Source organism: Dromiciops gliroides, chromosome 6 (genome assembly GCF_019393635.1).
Source record: "Dromiciops gliroides isolate mDroGli1 chromosome 6, mDroGli1.pri, whole genome shotgun sequence".
Classification (NCBI taxonomy): Eukaryota; Metazoa; Chordata; class Mammalia; order Microbiotheria; family Microbiotheriidae; genus Dromiciops; species Dromiciops gliroides.
The window spans coordinates 38,064,385-38,085,523 of NC_057866.1; the positions used below are offsets into that span (position 1 = coordinate 38,064,385).

At 36.4% G+C, this 21,139-nt stretch overlaps 1 protein-coding gene across 1 annotated transcript in view; it reads left to right on the plus strand.

Moving 5' to 3' along the window:
- Window positions 1-201: 201 nt before the first annotated feature.
- The window catches only part of CCDC73 (coiled-coil domain containing 73), a 117,226-nt gene continuing 96,288 nt past the window's right edge, over window positions 202-21,139 (plus strand). The window contains 1 exon segment of the mRNA XM_043972204.1: window positions 202-348. Within this exon segment, the coding sequence (XP_043828139.1) occupies window positions 217-348 (132 nt within the window). The 5' untranslated portion in view covers window positions 202-216.

Sequence of the window (21,139 nt, forward strand, 5' to 3'; positions counted from 1 at the left end):
AATAGTGTTTACTTGACAGAGATGTTGGGAGGATCAAATGAGAAAATATTACCTATTAGCTAGCTATTATTCACTGTGTTATGTTACCTTTTATCTCAGAAGTATACAAGTGGAAATTAGCACAAATTGAGGTTTTTATTGTAATTGCGCTTCATCTAACAAACTAGTATTTAATCCTTAAATTTTTTTTTCATATTGCAGGAACCAAATTTTATTATGGATAAAGACTTTAAGACTGAGTCAACTTCCTGTTCTCTTCAAAGTTCTTCAGAACCATTGTTTTCTATTCAGATATTAGAATTCAAAACAAGTTTGTTAGAAGCATTAGAAGAATTACGCATGAGAAGGGTAAGCACTTTTTAGTTGTTATGATTATTTTAAAAAGTATTTCATTTTGATCCCATCTTTCATATCCCTTTAAATATTTCAGAAATCATTTCCCTAAAATATTAGTCCTAATGTAATAATGCTTTAATGGATCTGTGATCTTTTCTGGTGTGGGTGTTTCTCTAAAGGTAAAGGCCGAAGCCCATTCATGCTTTCTCATTCTGGCTGACTCTCCTGTAGGTCTTTCCTCTGAGCTTCCATATGGAGTCCGCTCACTGTGCAAGACATCCTGGTCTTACTTACTGTTACTCTACCAGGACCCCTGGGCAGCACCCGGGCTATTTGTTACTCCTTACTCTCCCTATATAACTGGCCACTTCCTTTTCTAATCATACATTTCCCGAGTAATCTGTGATTCCGCTATGTGAGTCATCTTTGATAATGTGTGTCCGACTCTTCACTCCCACCCTATGTTTTTGTGCTGCCCTCTGTGTCACCCAGAATTCTGATTCATCAGAGATGGCGGTGTTCCATGATTCGTTGCTGAATGGTGTTATGAGAAGAATGTAGGTTTCCCAAGATGGCTTTTTGTTTCAGGGAGCAACTTGGGATTGCTGGCCTCAGAGCAGCCTCTGCTAGGCATGGCTGAGCACTGGGCACTGGGCCAGGCCGTGGGGACACAAAGGCAAAAATGAAACAGCTCCTCAAGGAGCTTCCATGCTTGCAGGGGAGCAGACAGGAACACATACAAAGCATATGCGAAGTAAGCTACGAGGTGATTTTGGTCAGGAGGGCACCAGCCCCGAGGGAGATCAGCAAAGACTGAATGGAGAAGCTGGTGCTGGAGATGAGTTTGGAAGGAAGCAAGGTGGTTTAAGAGGGAGGGACACAGCCAGTGCAAAGACACAGAGGTGGGGGATGGAGTGTTGTGTGAGACAAACAGCAAGAAGGGCAGTTTGGCTGGACCACAAAGGCTGGGAAGGGGAATAACTGCTAACAATTGAGAAAAGTGGGTTGGGAACTACTGCTATGTGAAGGGGTTTTAAAAGCCAAACCTGAAGAGTGTGTGTGTGTGTGTGTGTGTGTGTGTGTGTGTGTGTGTGTGTATATATATATATTTGTGTGTGTGTATTTGTATGTTTGGGTTGTTTTTTTTTTTTTTGTGGGGCAATGAGGGTTAAGTGACTTGCCCAGGGTCACACAGCTAGTAAGTGTCAAGTGTCTGAGGCTGGATTTGAACTAAGGTCCTCCTGAATTCAGGGCCTGTGTTTTATACTATGCCACCTAGCTGCTCCCTGAAGAGTACATCTTTGATCTGAAAAGTAATTCACTCTTTATTCATTCAATAAGCATTAAGTACCTGCTATTGTACCTCATGTTGTGTTAAGTGATAGAGATACAAAAAAGGACATAGTACAGCTCATTATCAATCTGTTCAAGAAATATGTACTTAGCTCTGTGTAATCTAGCCCAATGGGCTGTCCATACAACTGCATATTGCAATCTGTACTCAGCTCAGCATTGGAGCTGGCCCTGGGGCAGAGTTGTCCTGGCTGAAGATTGAATTAGGAGTGAATGAACCCTACCTCACCCTTCTCCATGCCCCAGACTTGAGTCCTTCTAGACTCCAACACCTGCCTTTGAGTGTCTGGTCACTGGTTTCTGGGCCAAGGACTTGCCAGCTGCCCTACCATTGCACATAGCGACTCCAACTCCCATTCTCATTCCCGATTTCACTTCTTACTCTGGTCAGAATGATAATCAAATCAACAGTCTCATTGCTCCTCTGAAGGGTTTGTCACTTTTGTTCTTCAGAATCCCTCTTCTATATTCAGAGTCTCAGGCTGCCTAGGCAGAAGCTCCCTTCCCTTACTGCCACCCACTGCTCCCTCATACTCATCCACAGATTTGTATTTCCCCTCTGCCCGTGCCCCACTCAAGGTTCCTCTAGTGTGCCCTGCGGGTCCCTTGTTCTTTGGGTGATAAACTGCCCATCACATCAGACTTCCTACTTTCATGTCCTTCTTTGTCTAAGTTTACGTCACATGGTTTCCCTTTGAACACTCGGCAGTCCAGCCAAACTTAGTATTCTCCAAAGCCAGGGTTCTATCTCCTGCCTTTGTGATTCTGTACAGACTAATCTATTATCCCTAGTATACATTCCCTTCTTACTTCTACCTCTTAGAATCTTCAAGGCTTAGCCCTTATGCTATCTGCTATGTAAAGTTTTCCTTAGGGATAGTGCTCTTTCCCCCCCTCAAATAACCATGTATATATTTATCAGTTTATTTATATGTTATATTCTCTCCCCTTAGACCTCTTCCTTATTCCATAGAATGTAATCTTCCTGAGGTCAGAGACTGTTTTTTTATTTTGTCTTTAGTTCTTCACAGTCTAGCATCTAGCACATCACAGGTATTTAATAAATGCTAATTGGGGCAGCTAGGTGGTGCAGTGGATAAAGCACCAGCCCTGGATTCAGGAGGACCCAAGTTCAAATCTGGCCTCAGACACTTGACACCTATTAGCTGTGTGACCCTGGGCAAGTCACTTAACCCTCACTGCCCCACCAAAAAACCAAAAAAAAAACCAAAACCCCAAAACAAAAATAAATGCTAATTGATTTGAATTTCCCAAATCCTTTCCCTTTCTCTGTGAAGAGTCCACAAAAATTCCCAAGAAGCCTCCATCATAGTTCTTAAATGATCCCCAAATTGATGATCTTTTATTTTGAATCTTATTTTGATCTAGTTCAGGGCTTTTGAAACTTTTTCCACTTATGACCTCTTTTTTGCCCGAGAAATTTTTATGTGACCCCGGGTATATGGGTATATAAAATAAGTATATGTAACCTTTTCCTGTTGCCAAATTTTTCATGACCCCCACATTCAGTTTGAGACCCACAGTTTAAGAAGCTTTGATCTAGTTTTCATTCTGCTAGAGTGACAGGGTGCTATTTATAGTGAATGAAGAGTCAGGAAGACCTGAATTCAAGTCCTTCCTCTAAAACTTCCTTACTGTATGACCTGAGGAAAGCTATGTAAATTCTCTGTGCTTGGCAACTCTTGGAGACTAAATAGAAGAACAGGTGCTGATCTGCACTGACAGGGAGTTTCCTTCCTAGGAGTTCCTTATAACAGTGAAATCACAGGCCTAGTGACACGGAAATGCATTTTCCCTCTGCCCATTTTAACTCTTAATCTCAGCCACCTGAACTTTCATGTGGGCAAGTTGGAATGGGATGATTGGAATAAGTTTTTTGTGGCAAAGGAGATCATCTCCCTCCCTTCCAAGGGATAGTGGGTAAAGGGTCAATAGGGACGTTGGTCTTCAGTGCTGACTTTCTGTGAGGTGCTATTATAAGTGTCAGGCATTGTCTCCCTATCATGCCACAGTGCTGGTTGAGCTTATGTTTTGTTAACTTTTATCTAGAAAATTCCTGAGAATCTGGGCCTGATGGGGTCTAGCCCCTTAGACCTAGAAGACAGTACCATACTAAGAAGGCTATTTGCTATCTCCATTGGTTGGATTGTGGGCCATGAACCAGAACAGGATTGAGTCCACTGTAAGGTTGTGTCTTTGACAGAATTCCTTGGATCTCAGCTGGGCTAAACTGGGCTTGTAAACATAGGGAGGGTCTGCTTTCAGTGCAGCTTGTCTGTGCTTGTGACCGATAAACCATTTCCATTAGGAAAAGGCATTACTAACTCCTTGGCTATCATTGGGGTGGTAAACTAACTTAAGGATTCACACAATACCAATTAAATTGGCCAGAAGAACTATATGCTGAAAGAATTATAGTTGCTGCTGAGCTACCATCAATAGTCATATCTAGGAAATCTGGTGCCTAGGGTAAATTCATTTGCATGTGTGAGGACATCTAGGTAGATGAAAGTTTTCCCAGGCGTCATGTTGCCAGTAAATAAGGTGGCCAATCCCTCAGAAAGTCTGGCCCAGTTTCCCTGCAGTATTCCATGAGCTTGCTGGCTGTCAATAAGCATTATTGAGTGCTCACTATGTGCCAGGCACTGTGCTAAGTGCTGGGGATATAAAGAAAGGCAAAAGACAGTCCCTGCCCTCAGGGAGCTTACAGTTTAAGGAGGAGACAACAAGCAGACAAATATGTACAAACAAGATAAACAGGAAATACTTAACCGAGGAAAGGCACTAGAATAAGGATCCGGAAAGGATTCCTATAGAAGATGGGATTGTAGTTAGGACTTGAAGAAAGCCAGGGAAGCCAACAGGCAGAGATAAGGAGGAAAAGTGAATGGGGAGCAGCGAGTGAAAATGGCTAGGCAGATGAAGTGTCTTGATGTAATATCAAGGAGGCTAGGGTACGTGGGGAGGGCTGAAGGGGAGGGAGAGGAGATGGCTCGTGACTTCCTGAGACGATCCATTTCACTTTTGGATAGCTCTAATTATTAGGATGTTTTCTTTGCACAAAACCTAAACTTGCTTCTTGGCAACTTCTAACCCTAACACCTAGTACCACCCTCTGAAGTCAGACAAAGCAAGTCTGATCCCTTTTCAGGCGGCAAAGTCCCAGCTTGAAGATATCGAATGAGTTTCTGCTTTGAGTCTTCTCCAGGTTAGACATTCTCAAGGCCCTATACCAATCCTCATGCTCTCTTCTGAATGCTCTCTAGTTTATCAGTGTCCTTTCTTAAACATGCCACGAAGAACTGAACACAACACATCAAAGGCAGTCTGATCAGAGCAGAACACAATTAGTGCCTCTTTATTGCTGCAAGCTATGCTTCTTTTAATGCAATGTAATGCATCAATTACTTACTAGCTTTTTTGGTAGACAGATGATACTTTTCACTCATATTGAGAGTGCAGTTCACCAAAACTGCCAAATTCTCCTCAGAAGAACTTCTCTCTAGTAATGCTTCCCCCATCTTGCACTTAAGAAGTTTAATTTTTGAACCCCAATGAAAAGGCTTACATTTATTCTTATTAAATTCCATCTTATTCAGCACAGTGTTTTAGCCTGTCATGATGTTTTTGAATTCTGAGTCTGTTGTCTGTGTTAGCTATCCTTCCTAGCTTTCTGTTATCTTAAAAACTGATAACCAATCATTGATAATAAAATACCAAATATAAAAAGCATGGTTCTCTGGGGGTACTCCACTGGAAAGCTCCTTACAAATTGACAGGAACCAATTAATAACTCTTTAGGACTAGTCATTCAGTCAATTAAAAACCATCTAATTGTACAACCAACAGTCAACATTTCCCCATCTTTCCCATAAGAATAACATGAAACACTTGATCAAATGCTTCACTAAACTACATCTGCCTCATTTCTCTGAGCTACAATTTAACAACTGTGTTTGAAAGGGAAATAAAGTAAAGCCATCTCTAAGCATGGGCTACCTTTTAAAAATTTAATGAATTAGTTAATTATTTATTTTTGGTGGGGCAATGAGGGTTAAGTGACTTGCCCAGGGTCACACAGCTAGTGTCAAGTGTCTGGGGTCAGATTTGAACTCAGGTCCTCCTGAATCCAGGTCCAGTGCTTTATTCACTGAGCCATCTAGCTGCCCCTGGCTACTCTTTTTTTTTTTTTTAACAAACATTTTTATTTAAGGTTTCAAGTTCCAAAATCGATCCCTCATTCCCTGCTTCCCCACATCACTCCTTGAGGTGGTAAGCAATCAGATATAGGTTATACATGTACAATTATGTAAAACATTACCATGTTAGTATAAGAAAGCTTGAATAAAAAAAGTGAAAGTAAAAAATAGCATGCTTCAATCTGTGTTCAATCAATTTTAGTTCTTTGGAGGTGAATGGTATGCTTTATCATTAGTCCTTTGGGATTGTCTTGGATCATTGTATTGCTGAGAATAATTAAGTCATTCACAGTTCTTTTTTGAACAATATTGCTGTCACTGTGCATGACTGTTCTCCTGGTTCTGCTTACTTCACTATACATCAGTTCATATAAGTTCAGGTCTTTCTGAAATCATCTTGTTTTGTCATTTCTTATAGCACAATAGTATTAGCATGGGCTACTTTTGATAAAGGCATGCTGAACCCCTGTAAATTATTTCCTTTTCTGGATACACACTAACCCTGCCATTAATAGTACGTACAAGAATTTTGCCAGGAATCAAAGTCAAACTTACTGTTCTTTGTCTCCCTTCTTCTACCATTGCCCCTCCTGCCTCCCAGCCTCTTTGCAAAGGCTACATAGTCCCTTTTAGAGTGTGCTGTAGACGGGATTATTTTCATAAATCACTTGGATTAGAGGTTCCTTCCAAACTGGAATTCTGTGACTTAGTTACCTTAATACCTCCATACCTAATGGACAATATGAGAATGTGGAAATAGTGTTTAAAGGTATGAAGTGGAGAAGAATATGTAGATAAGACAAATATTTAGGTTGGAGGCAACAGTTTAAAAGGCACTCAGGGGCTGATATTTAAGATATCATGAGGAAGAAACTCCAAAATAGTAAAATAGATCATTATTATCAAAAAAGGTAAATGAAAAGACATTAGCAGCTGGTGACTTATTTGCCTACATTCTCCTACCTGTAAATTCTTATGAGAAGGCCATTGGGATGGTGGCAGCTCACTGAATTAGCTTTTCAATGCATAGATCTTGGAGCCATCCTCCAGATAGACAACAGAAGAACTGCTCTCTCTCATCATATTTGGGAAATGGCACAGCACTTTCAATGATCCTGGAGTTGTTCCCAGTCAAAAAAATCCATCTTGTAAGAGTCATTATTTTCTGTGATACCATAAAGCTATGAACACTAAGATTTCAGAAGAATAAAAATTGCTGGGGCTATAAAAGCTATCAGAAAGGCATGTAGTTGGTATATATATATATATATATATATATATATATATATATATATACATATATATATATTTTTTTTCCCCAAGGATGACCTAGGTATGGGGGTGGAAAAAATGGGCAGAGATAATAGATGGACACCTTAAGTAATGCACTAATCCAGAAAATACTAAAAGGTTCAGAGGAATTCCTTCAGTATATTAAGTAGGTTTTCTTTGGAGGATTTATGAAAGAAAATGTACAAGAATTGCACAGGATAAGAAAATAGGATTGCTATCTGTGTTGATGGAGAGAATGTTTACATAGATGAGATCATGTATTTGTTGAAGTAAATGAGAATAAACAAATTCTCAGAGAGTGAGTATAAAGAGAAATCCAGGCACTAAGGACTAAGCAACAGTGAACAACCATAAGTTATGGTTAAAAACCATGATAGGAGACAGAAAATGAACAGTGAAGAATCAGAAGATAATCAGGATATGCTGTTAAAAATGGCTTCAGAGAAGTCATAGAGAACTGATAACTGAGGAATAAAAATTCTTTTGATTTTGCTGTTTAAGAGTAGTATTTCAGGGGCAACTAGGTGGCATAGTGGATAAAGCACTGGCCCTGGAATCGGGAGGACCTGAGTTCAACTCCAGCCTCAGACTCTTGACACTTTCTAGCTGTGTGATCCTGGGCAAGTCGCTTAACTCTCATTGCCCCGCCCTCCCTCCTCCAAAAAAGGGTAGTATTTCATTATGGTGGTGGTGGTAGAATTAAAGCCTAATTTCATTGAGACTAAAGAGTGGATGGATAAGCAAATGAAAGCAGTGGTACAGAATACACACTCCACAAATGTAATTGTGAATGAGAGGAGAGAAATAGAATGTTGGTTTCAGGGGACAGCAGGGTCAAGGCTTGGTCTTCTCAGTTTAGATATGTGTGTATATCTGGAGGAAAATAGGAAGTAGACCTCACCTACTGGTGGTTACTTGGTGATTAAATTTTTGGTTGTGGCAACTCATGAAACAAAGAAAAATACAACATGGCTCTTAGTCCTGTGCTGCCCCTTATACTTCTTTTTTCCCCTTATGCTTTTTTTTTTTGGTGAGGCTATTGGGGTTAAGTGACTTGCCTAGGGTCACACAGCTAGTAAGTGTCAAGTGTCTGAGGCCGGATTTGAACTTAGGTGCTCCTGAATCCAGGGCCAGTGCTTTATCCACTGTGCCACCTAGCTATCCCGCCCCCCTATACTTCTTTAAGGATAGCAGTAGGGAAAATGGTGGAAAAAGGACAAGAAAGCACAAAGAATTAATTTTCAGATGATATTTAAACTTTGTTAGTATTTTAAATGTGAGATGACCAGTGAATACAATGAATGAATGTACATATGACTGTAGGAGCTGAATCATATCATTATTGATACTTTTGCTATAAATGCAACTGCAATAAAGAAAAAGTTACAGGTTAATGGAAAGGATGGAACACAAATACTTCTTTTTATTATTTATTTATAAATAAATAAATGTAAAAAGTGAAAAAAATATGCCTCAATCTGCATTTAGACTCCATCAGTTCTTACTCTGGAGGTAGGTAGAATCATAAATCCTTCAGAATTATCTTGAATCATGGTATTCATCAGAATAGCTGTCATTCACAGTTGCTTGTCATAGAATATTGTTGGAACTGTGTCCAATGTTCTCCTCAATTCATTTTGCATCAGTTTATATGTCTTCCTAGGTTTTTCTGAAACCATACTGCTTGTCATTTCTTATAGCACCATAATGTTACATCACATTTACATGTCACAACTTATTCAGCTATTCCCCAATTGATGGGCACCCCCTCAGTTTCTAATTCTTTGCCATCACAAAAAAGCTCCATAAATAATTTTGTACATATAGGTCCTTTTCCTTTAAAAAAAAAACTCTATTTGGGATACAGTAGTGGCTTTGTTGGATCAAAGAGTATGCATAGTTTTATAGCCCTTTGGAGATAGTTCCAAATTGCTCTCCAGAATGGTTGAATTAATTCACAACTCCACCAACAGTGTATTAGTGTCCCAATTTTCCTAATCCCCCCAATATTTGTCATTTTCATTTTCTGTCATATTAGTCAATCTGATAGGTATGAGGCGGTACCTCAGAGTTGTTTTTGTTTGCTTTTCTCTAATTAATAGTGATTTAGAGCATTTCTTCTGAAAACTGCCTCTTCATAACTTTTGACCCAGTTGTCCATATATTTGAGAAATGAGGCCTTTACCAGAGAAACGCGATGTAAACATTTTCCCCTAGTTTCCCGCTTTCCTCCAAATTTTGGCCGCATTGATTTTGTTTGTGCAAAACTTTTAAAATTTAATGTAACCAACACTGTCCATTTTACATCCCATGATTCTGTCTCGTGTTTGATCGTGAATTCTTTCCTTATTCATAGATATGACAGATAAAATTTTCTATGCTTGCCAAATTTGCTTATGATATCACCCTTTATGTCTAAATCATGTACAATTTTGGCCTTATCTTGCTATATGGTGTGAGATGTTGTTCTATACCTAGTTTCTGTCAGACTGTTTTCCAGTTTTCCCAGAAGTTTTTGTCAAATAGTGAGTTCTTATCCCAGACGCTTGAGTCTTTGGGTTTATTAAACAGTAGATTACTATAGTCACTTACAACTATGTCTTGTATACCTAATTGATTCAACTGATCCACCACTCTATTTCTCTCAATTTCTATTTTTAGCTTCTGCTTCTAGAATATCAGGGCAATTTTCCCTCACAATCTCTTGGAGGATGGTGTCTAAGCTCTTGTTTTGGTCATGGTTTTCAGGTAGTCCAATGATTTTCAAATTATCTCTCCTAGATTTATTTTCCAGGTCAGCTGTTTTTCCAAGGAGATATTTCACATTGTCCTCTATTTTTTCATTCAGTTGGATTTGCTTTACCGTGTCTTGGTTTCTCATAAGGTCACTAGCTTCCATTTGTTCAATCCTAATTCTTAGGCAATTATTTTCAGCAGACAGTTTTTTAGTCTCCTTTTCCATCTGGCTTTTCAAACTGTTGACTTTTTTCTCATGACTCTCCTGCATCGCTCTCATTTCTCTTTCCATTCCTTCCTCTCTTTCTCTACATCTTCATTCTATCTCTCCTACTTTCTCTTCAAAGTCCCTTTTGAGAGCTTCCATGGCCTGAGACCAGTTCATATTTTTCTTGGAAGCTTTGGATGTTGGAGCTTTGACCCTATTATTATCTTCTTCTTCTAAGGATGTATTGTGGTATACCTTTCCCCCAAAGAAGTTTTCAATGGTCTTCTGCTTTCTCTGCCTACTCATCCTGGCTTACTGTTTCTTGGCTTTTTACTCCTTAAAGTGTAGCGCTGCTTCCCGGACACACTGTTCGTGCTACAGCGTGGCCCAGGGGGTGATTGGGCTTCTTCTCAGCCTGCCTGGCTTGTGAGTAATCCCATCACTCTATTTCTCAGCCAGTGCCAATGGTTTTGTTGATTACTGTTTTATAATATAGTTTAGATCTGGTACTACAAGGCCACCTTCTTTCACATGTTTTCTCCATTGATTCTTTTGATATTCTTGATCTCACTGGTATTTATTGGAGAGGCAAAGAAAGGAGTTGGTGTAATTAGTTTATATCACATTTCTAAAGGTAACAAGAGATATTATTTCATTAGATATCTAGTTATCTCCTTTTGCAGTACTTCTCAGTATTCGTAAAAAGACTACCGTGCAAAGAATTGTGGATTATATATAAGCCTTGGTTGTTGAGGATGAAGAAGTAGAGAAATTATGTGAAAAACTCAATAATTCCATCCAAATTAAATCAACACAGGATTGTAGCATGTTCGATTCCGAGTAAGAACAGGCTTTATAGGCTTCGGAGCAGCGCCTCCTCACTTTGCAAATATCTTCTGATGCTCAGTGACTTTGATACAAGGGTGGGAAATGTTGAGGTAAATTCAAACTATGGGGAAAGCATGGTTCAGGAAAAAGGAACACAAAGAGGCCACAGACTCAGACCACAGACTGTTAGGCCACCCAGAAGCCACATACTTTTATATAATGAATGCTTTTGTTGAGAAAAGAAATAGTAGGTGCTAGACATAGTGATCAACAAGTAACATTGTGAAAAATGAAATAATTTACATCTTATTAGACAGGAAAAGACTTGTAATTGGTGTGGGAAGTATATTTTAATCAGTTGTCTGTGTATACTGACTTGTCAATGAAAAGATCAGAATTAGTTAAAAAAAAATACCGATATTCTGTTGGTGGTGTATACAGTGAGACATGGAATTAAAATAGTCTTTGAAAAATTAGAAATACATATGTATATGAATACATAAATCACAGGGCAATAGAGAATTACATGGTATGTGTGAGCAGGTTGCAAATATAACCTATGAGGAATTTGGAAGATGAATAGAAATAAATGATCATCAAGGAAGTGTATGATAATAAGTGAAATGGGCTTGTCATGTGGTGAGAGTGAGAGATAATGATGAACAAGAGCCAGAATATTTCATTGGTACCCTTGAAATGTCAGGAGAAATTGAGGAAGACTTCCTGTATGTTGAGTGGTAAATATATGGGAGGACATGGATAAGAGTAGTATAGGGGGGCAGCTAGGTGGCGCAGTGGATAAAGCACCGGTCCTGGATTCAGGAGTTCCTGAGTTCAAATCCAGCCTCAGATACTTGACACTTACTAGCTGTGTGACCCTGGGTAAGTCACTTAACCCCCATTGCCCCGCAAAAAAAAAAAAAGAGTAGTATAGGATGGGCAGATATGGATGGATTGCAATCTGCTTTGTTGGAATAAATGCCCGTATTGATAAGATCACATTCATTTGAGTATTTGAATAAGGGATGGAGACAGTGGAGAGGGAAACATTGAAGATGCTAGATAAAAGGGGTACATACATAATTTAAGGGATAAGATTCTAGAGGAGAAGGATGAGATCAATAGCATGGGAGAAAGGCATAGCTTTGGGAAGGAGGAGACAATTGCTTCTGTGAAACAATGATAGAGAAACTTTGAATCAGAGAGCAAGGATAGTGAAGGAGCTCTTGGTAGATGATTTTCATACTATGTCTATTTAATCTAAGACTGGGGAGAAAGTTTCATAATCCAGATTATAAGAAAGTAGTAGGGCTTTTGGAATCCTTGCTGTGTAGGAATTTGGGTAGAAAAACAGTAATATATCATTCATCGGATAATCTTAGACTACTTAGTACCACATTCTATGCAAAGTGGAGGCCTAATTTTAGCATTTCATTTTCCTGTGACAGATGGAAGAACAGGAGGGCAGGGATGGACTAAAAGGCCTAGGGAACAGCTGGAGATCTTAATCTTAGAATACTAAAATTAGTATTAAAAGGCAGTGGAATGGTAAGGATCCAGCTAGAAAAATTCTTTGGCAGAAGCAACCAGAGAAATTTTTCATGATTTTTAAAAAACCTTTGAATTTGGTTCAGAAAACAGTACGCCAAAAACAATTTTAAGAAATTCCATTGGATTTTATTTTATTGCAAATAGCTTCATAATGAATGATTTGAACTTTTATACTTTAAAAATAGATTTCTCTAATTTTATTACATTTACTTGAAATCATTTCTAAAGAAGTGATGAGTATACTTTAATCAGTGAAACTCAGGTATATTCTGCATAACAAAAAAGGACAATCCTATTTAAGTTGAGTTTTGGAAAAATAATATGATTAAAGAAAAATATTTTACAGTATGAACAAATTTAAAAGAAGTTTTACACATGTGGACACTTGAAATGTGTAAAAAATATTTTTGTACAGAAGAAATAGTGCTATTGTTTTTATAATATTTTAACCCTCTACTATATAAAATAAGAGAAATTGAATATTTTGGAGACAGTTTGAAGGAAATTCAACACATCATTCTATAAAATAGAGTTATTTCTATGATTTTTTCAAATTGTGGAACTAATAAACACTATACTACATACAGATTCACTGTGAACTTTGTAGAGCACATGTGGGATAGAAAAATGGGCTTTGGAGTTTCTTTTGATAATTTATCAGACAAGCTGGCTGGCAGTTTTCCCTCAAGGCTAATATATTTTTGTCTTGTAGTGGCCTACTGCCCTTTACATTTTTAACACAGTATGACCTCTCTATTATATTTGGTTAGAGTACTAACCTGTAAAAATGACTGTTTTAAATTTAAAAGAATTTTATGAGTTTGTTATTTCCTGTTAGTATGTACTAGAAAGGAAACTTTTGTTCTATTTATATCATTAAGATGGACTTCAACATTAGGGAATTGAAAGGGTTACTACTGTATTTTTACTTTTAAGTGTTATAGGTTCTCTCTCCTAAATAAGTTTTTTTTATCATAACTCTTCAAATGTATTTTGTAGTGATTAATTACAGATCTAAAAGTGAAGTAAAAGTAGGTATCAGCAAATGACAAATACTTTTATTGAAGCAAATATGCTTCCTCTATGTGATTATTATTTTTACATATTATTACATGTAATGCCCTATTTTGTAGGTGCTCCAGTTTTACAAAGACATAGAATTCAATTGATTTGTATCAAGTAAATATTGATTTAACACATTGTGTGGCTACTACCATGTTAGGGACTTAAGACATGCAGAAGTAGAAAACGGGGTCCTTCTCAAGGAATTTATCATTTCATTGAAGAGCTACAACTGACATGTGAAGTTACCTGTAAAATGGGGGTAGTGGTAGAACCTGCCTGGCAGGTTGTTGTGAGGATCAAATGAGATAAAATTTACAAAAAAGCATTTAGTCTGGACGGGGCTCATAGTGGGCACGACCTAAGTACTGTTTCCCTTCTCTGGCCCCTGAAAGGATGAAGGGATCATTAGTATGTTTTTGACTGCAGGGATGGCAGGAATTACATGGTGCAGAGGGAATTGTTTTTGGATCTGGGCTGGGCTGGAGGTCCACTGAGGTCCCCGGTAACCCTGAAATTCTGTTATTCTGAGTGTAGAGAGGAAAAGATGAATTTGCATTAGAGAAGGAGGCTTCCTGGACACGTTGGGAATTAAATGAATCTTTGAAGGAAAAAGAGGATTTTGATAAATGGGGCAGGAGGGAAAAACACTGCAAGGGTCTCCATCGCCTATTGTAAATTGAAGCATAACACCGAGAATTAATATAGTATGTTTATTCAAGAGGGAAGGGATGGGTTCTCCTGGACAAGAGGTGGGTGTTCTTGGTGGATAGAGAACTGGACCTGGAGTCAGGGAACCTGGATTTGGGTCCCATTTCAAACATTTACTAACTGCGATCATAGGCAAGCACCGTAACCTTTTTGTTTCTTCATGAAGGCTATTGTGAAAAAAAGTATTTTACTATTGTGAAGAAAGTAATTTTTAAAACCTTAAATTACGTAAGTAAATTATTCTTTTTTGTGGGGAATAAGGTTGAAGAGGTAGGGTGGGTCCAGATTAGGAAAATCAAGCAGAGGAGTTTACAACTTGATCTAATAAGGCAGTAGAGAGTCATTATTGGTTCTTGAAATGGGAATGATAGGGTGAAAAGAGTGGTTTGAAATGACTAGTGTGATAATGGTATACAGGAAGGATTGGATAAGGGAAAGACTATAGGCTGTAATACCTTTTAGGAGGCTATTGGAATAATTCAGGTTGAAAATAATGAGGCTCTAGACTAGGCTATGGCAGGGAGAATGAAAAGACACTATGTGTATGTGAATGATAAATAATAATTAAAAACAGGAAGACACAGCATATCTTTCCATCCCACAGAAGGCCCAGGCCTGGAACACATTCCTTACCAACCTCTACCCCTTGATATCCTTTTCTTCCTTTAAGGAGACAGCTCCGGCACTGACTGACCTTTCCATAAAACCTTTCTTGATACCTCTTGCTTAAAGTGAAATTGATCACCTCTGGATCTCTTCTTATTATAGTCTACCGTCTGCCATATTTTTTGCATACATGTTTGATTCCCTCTTTGGCTTCCACCTCCTCTCTTCTGATAAAATTTTAAGCTTCTTGAGGAAAGGAAAAGTCTTTTCATCTTTGTATTCAAAGAACCTTGGCACAATGTCTTTGTGATGAAATAATGAGATTTAGCAGATACTCAAAGACCCACCTGGAGATTAATCTAGACTGATTGAATCAAGTGAGAGTGATTAACTGCTGATTAAGCCTACTTCAAGTTAACTGGATTGTAATCACACCTTGAGAACACCTTCAGAACCAATGGATTTGGATGATGCCAACCAATCAGCTTGAAGCAGTGTGTAAGGACCTCCTCTGTTCCAGACCTATAAAAAGCTTCCACGATCAGCTTGCTGGAGAGAGATTGTGATTGAAGCAGGCTTGTGGCAGAGGACTTGAGGAAGAACCAGACCAGGCTGCAACTTTAGGCTAAATAGGCTTTTTTCTTAACTTTCTGAACTCCATGGGAATATCTGTATGCTTTAATAAATGTTTAATGCCCAAGGACTGGTGCTAAAGCTTCTAATTTAAGGTGACCACAATTTAGATTTTAAACATCACATCTTGTACATAGTTCGTACTTAAAAAAGGTTTGTTGCTTAATAAATTCCAATTGAATTGACCTGATGAAATGAAGATTGGCATTTTAGTTTTCTTAACCTGAACTTTATCATTCTCTTCTCCCTTAACTATTGGCAGAGTGATTTATGGTAGAGTGAAAGAGAAGGAATTGGGCAAGCTTTTGTACTAGGATGAATACTTGAATAAATGCTGGGATATACTTTTCTTTCTGAAATTTCACAGCATAATTTCCTCATTCTAGAAAAGATGGAAAATAATTTTAAAAAATTATTAATTATACTCTGATTATTTGATGTAGCACTTCAAAGGATAAAGAAAAAGGAACTCTGGATCTTATTTTCCTATTATTCATATATATATTGGAATAGTTTGTTTAGGGTGAAATTCTAGTCTTTAACACAAATCTTAAATGTTACTTGGAAAGTTGTTTTAAAACTTTTATACTGTGTTATGTTTATTGGAGATAGATTTCTTTTATCTCTAATCAAAAAGCAAACCCCTATGAAAGAATGATATCTATTTGATGGAACTGCATGAAAAATTGAATAGTTCAATTTCGTAGGAGGTGTATTATGAGTTTAAAAAAGCTAGTACAAGTACCTAGCTGCAGTTTTGGCTGCTTGGTCATGAGCCAGCTGTACTTTGTTCCTAAATCTGTTCAGGGTCAGGAATTGAAGAGGCCTGACCAATGCACAGCCCATCTTGTAAAACTACAGCCTGAAGCAAACACTTTAAAAAAGCATGACACTTTCTAAAGGTTATAACGAGTAAATAAACCATCAAATTACTCCTCTTTTATTGTTTTTGTAAAAACACTTAAATCCTTGTAGTCCTAAGGCATATAATAAAAAAAATAAATGGTAGGTTCTGTTGTACTTTATTCAAGTTACACTGGATGCTCTTCCTAAATTTATTAACTTTTTTATGAACAACTTAATTTAGTAAACATATTTTAGTACTAACTTTTGAAAGTGCCCTATCAGGTATTTAGAAAAAAGAAAATAAAAGTTAAAAAAGTAAAATGACAAGACTTTTCTGTAAAACTCATGGAATTTAATGAAAACAAGTATAATGATAGAGACTAATTAAAATTGAAGTTAATGAATAAAGATAGTCACTTATAAGGCACTTTTTTGTTATAGTGGGGGATATCCTGTACATTATTGTTAGATAAATGATTTCACCCACAAAATAGCAAAAAAATTTTAGAATAGTGTGGTTTATAAATACCATTTACTGTATTATTGCTGAGTTTTCTATACCGTATTCCTATCAAATCATTATAATTTATTTGACAGCTAAGAAAAGTCCTCCAAAATTTCTGTGACTTCCATTATTGTTAATTGAGAACGCCAGTTTGTTTATACTTAGTTTATTCATCTCTCCGAACTTCTATAATAGCCAGTTATAGAAGTATATATAATTCTTTTATTGTACTTACTTAAATCTACTTTATTTGTGATAAACTTCTTAAAAATAGAGACTGTTCTTCACTCATCTTTGTATATCTCACAGTGCCCCACAGATATGAAGACCTCAATAAATATTAGAAGGAATGAATATTATGTAGGTGGATAAGAAAGTTAGAAAAAGTCTTTTGATGCATTTGTCCTCATTAACTATATTTTAGAGAATCTTTAGTACTTATGAGGTACATATATCCAATGTGATCTCTGACTTCCATGGTTTAAATTATAGATTCATCATAGATTTAAAAAATTTGAATATTTACATTTATGGTTTATTACTGATTAAAAACCTACAATGTTGTCTAATTTATAAAATCTTTAAAATTATTATCAGTTTGAAAAAAATCAGTATCTTTCAAAGACCCTCTTGTCTCCCTATTGAACCATCCCTTATTGCAAAGAGTAATAATTAAGCAAAAACATCCAGTACAGTAACTATATCTGATAAGCTAGATAATATTTGGTTCTAAATGAAGACAAAGATATGTTCCATCATCTATTCTCTGGAACCTTCATTAATTTTTCATTTTATTGGATAACTTTTTAGTCACATAGTGTGAGAGTAATGCATTCATATTTACTGGTAGTTTTCTTCTAGGTACACTTTTAGTTACTTGAAACCTGAAATATTATTTGTGAAGTTATACTTTTCCCCTTGTAAATAAATACACTTGCTTAAACTGATAGTAGCTTACTTCTGAGAAGGGAAATAAATAAAATATTGCCATGCATAGACATGTATAATAATGGTGGTATTTCTAGGGGATTCTTGGCCCCCCAAAAGGGTTCAGGGTCTCAAATAGTAAATATTAGTCTATCTAGATATTAGATTTGAAAATTTTGAGTTTCTTTTTATAGGTTGAAACTATAGTTTTTATATAAAGTGGAGGGCTTGGAGAAGTTGGGGAAATGGTGGTAGCAAACAGTTTTAAGGTCTAACAGTAGATCCCTAATTATCATTTGAAGACCCCTGTGGCAAAAATGTAATAAGTGAGTCAATCATTTGTCTTGAATTATTTCTAGATGTATTCTTAGCATTGGGGAGGAGGATGGATGAGATTAAACTCTTGAGGGCCATGTTAGCTCGAATATTTTGTGATTGTGACTGATTTCTTTGGGGATTTTACAGTCTAGGTGGATTACACTATCATTGTTATTACAATCTAAAGGCATTTATTAAGTGCCTAATTATGCATGACATTGTACTAGGTCACATTCCCTGGAGTTTTACAATTGAAGACAACACTGACAAGGATAAACATGTAAGACAGACAGAAATTGTAAACCAATACCAAGTTAGGAAAGTAAATACATTACATATATATGTGTGTATGTATATGTATAAGCATGTATGTGTATGTATATACATATAAATAATGTATACATACATATATACTTCACTACCAAAATAATGTCCTTGGCTACAAGAGAAAAAAACAACAACCCTAAAATAAAAAGCTTTAAGATAAATAGATTTGACAAAATCGTACACATTATCTTTGTGGACAAGATGGAGAGGTGTAGGTAAATGGATTAAAACCAGGTTGAATGACCGGACCTAACTTGGAGTGAAGTCTCTAGTGACATGCCCTAGGGATTTCACCTTTGTCCTGTGTTTCATTTTGGTTTTTAAAATATTTATATTTACTGGTTTGGATAAAGGAGGCACAGATAGAATATTTATCAATTTGTGGCTAACGAAAACCTGGGGAGGATACCTAATAAGTTAGGTGAAACTTCATAGGGATAACAAGAAGCTTCAAATGACTACATGATTGTAATAGGCCATATTGTAAACAAATTAGAGGAAAATGCAAAGGGATAGCTTTCAAACTGTGAATATGGGGGGTGGAGGGATGGAATTTTTCAAGTAAAACAAGAAGAAAAAATGATCAGTTTTTCTTATGTAAAGTTAAAAAGCTTTTTTCACAAGCAAAATCAATGTAGTTAGAATTAGAAAGAAAAATTAACTGGAAAAAAATCTCCACAGAAAATTTTTCTGACCAATTTTTCTGCCTGTTATCCAGGCTATATAAGGAATTGATACAAATATAATAATAAAACCTAGAATAAAAATAATAAAAGAATAATAACAAATATGTAAGAACAAGAGCTATTCCTAATAAATGAATAAATGGTCAAAGGATTTTGATAGGCAGTTTGAAAAGGAAAAAATGGAAGTTATCAATATCTTCATGGCAAAAATCTGCAAATAACTAATACTAAGGAAAAAAATTTACAATAACTCTGAGGTTCCTTATCATACCTATTAGATTGGTAGAAGGAAAAAACCCCAGGAAAATGGAAATTATTGGGGAAGTGCTTTGGGAAGATACACACTAATGCTCTATTGGTTTTTGGAACTACACACAAAAAGTCACTGAATTTTGCATACCTTTGACCAAATGATACCACTACTAGGCATACACTTCAAAGAGTTAAAATAAAGAGAGAAAGGACCTATCTATGCAGAAATATTTGTAGAAGTCCTTTTTATTGTAGCAAAGAACTGGAAACAAAGTAGATACCAGAATTGGGTAACGGTCGAACAGATTGTCATTTAAATATAATGGAAGATTATTATTCTATAAGAAGTGATGGATATGTTGAATTCAGAGAAACCTCTGGGACTACAGAGGGAAGTGAGCAGAACCAAGAGGACAATTTATATAGTAATTATAATAATGTAAGGGGAAACAACTTTGAAAAACCAAAACTCTTATTAACACAGTGGTCATTTATGACTCCAGAAGATTGATGATGAAGCATGTCACCTGTTTCTTGGTAGAGAGGTGATGGACTAAAGGTCTACAATGAGACATGCATTTTAAAAATGGTTGATGTGTTCATTTGTTTTACTTGATTATACCTATTCATTTTTTAATGTTTCACAGATTCACTTAAAAAACTATGTACATGATTATAACAGCAAATTTTTCTGACAAAAGTCTGTTATACAGGCTATATAAAGAATTGATACAAATATAATAATAGAATAATAAAACAAATAGAATAAAAATAATAATAGAATAATAAAATATATAAGAACAAGAGCTATTCCTAATAGATGAATAAATGGTCAAAGGATTTTGATAGTTTGAAACAGAAAAAAATGGAAGTTATCAATAACTTTATGTCCAAAATCTGCAAATAACTAATACTAAGAAAAATTTTTTTTACAGTATTACTATATAAACTACTATACTACACTATATAAACATCATTTTCTTTTCTTTTTTCACTTTAAATAAACATTTTTATTTAATGATTTGAGTTTCAAATTCTATTCTTTCTTTCCTCCCTCTTCTCCTCTCTCTCTGAGGCAATAAGCAATCAGATGTAGGCTATATATGTACAATTATAAACATGATTTTCAAAGCTACTCTGCCTTCTATGCTTCCTTGTAAATTTTCTTTTATTCTCTGCTGTGCACTTTTTACAATTTCTTCCTTCTCACACCACCCTAGAGATGACTACCATATATGTGTGTGTATGTACATAGAACTATACAATACATACTTCTATTTATTAGTTCTTTCTCTGGAAGCAGATAGCATCTTCCTTCATAGGTACTTTGTAGATGGTTTGAGTATTTATAATACTCAAAATGGGTTAGTCGCCCAAAGTTGTTCTTAAGACAATATTGCTGTTACTGTATTCAATGTTCTCTTGGTTCTGCTCATTGTTCTCTTCATTTTTTCATGTAAGTCTTTCCATGTTTTTCTGAAATCACCGAACTCATTGTTTCTTATAGCACAGTTAGTTTTCCATCATGATTATGCCACAGCTTGTTTGGCCAATCCCCAGTTGATGGGCATACCCTCAAATTCCAGTTCTTTGCCACCACAAAGAGAGCTGCTATAAATATTTTAGAACAGTGAGGTTCTTTTCCTTTCCCCCTAATCATCTTGGGAAACAGATATAATGGTAGTGATTATACCTATTCATTACAGTGAAGACTTATTGTAGTGGAGGAGAGGGAGGGTGA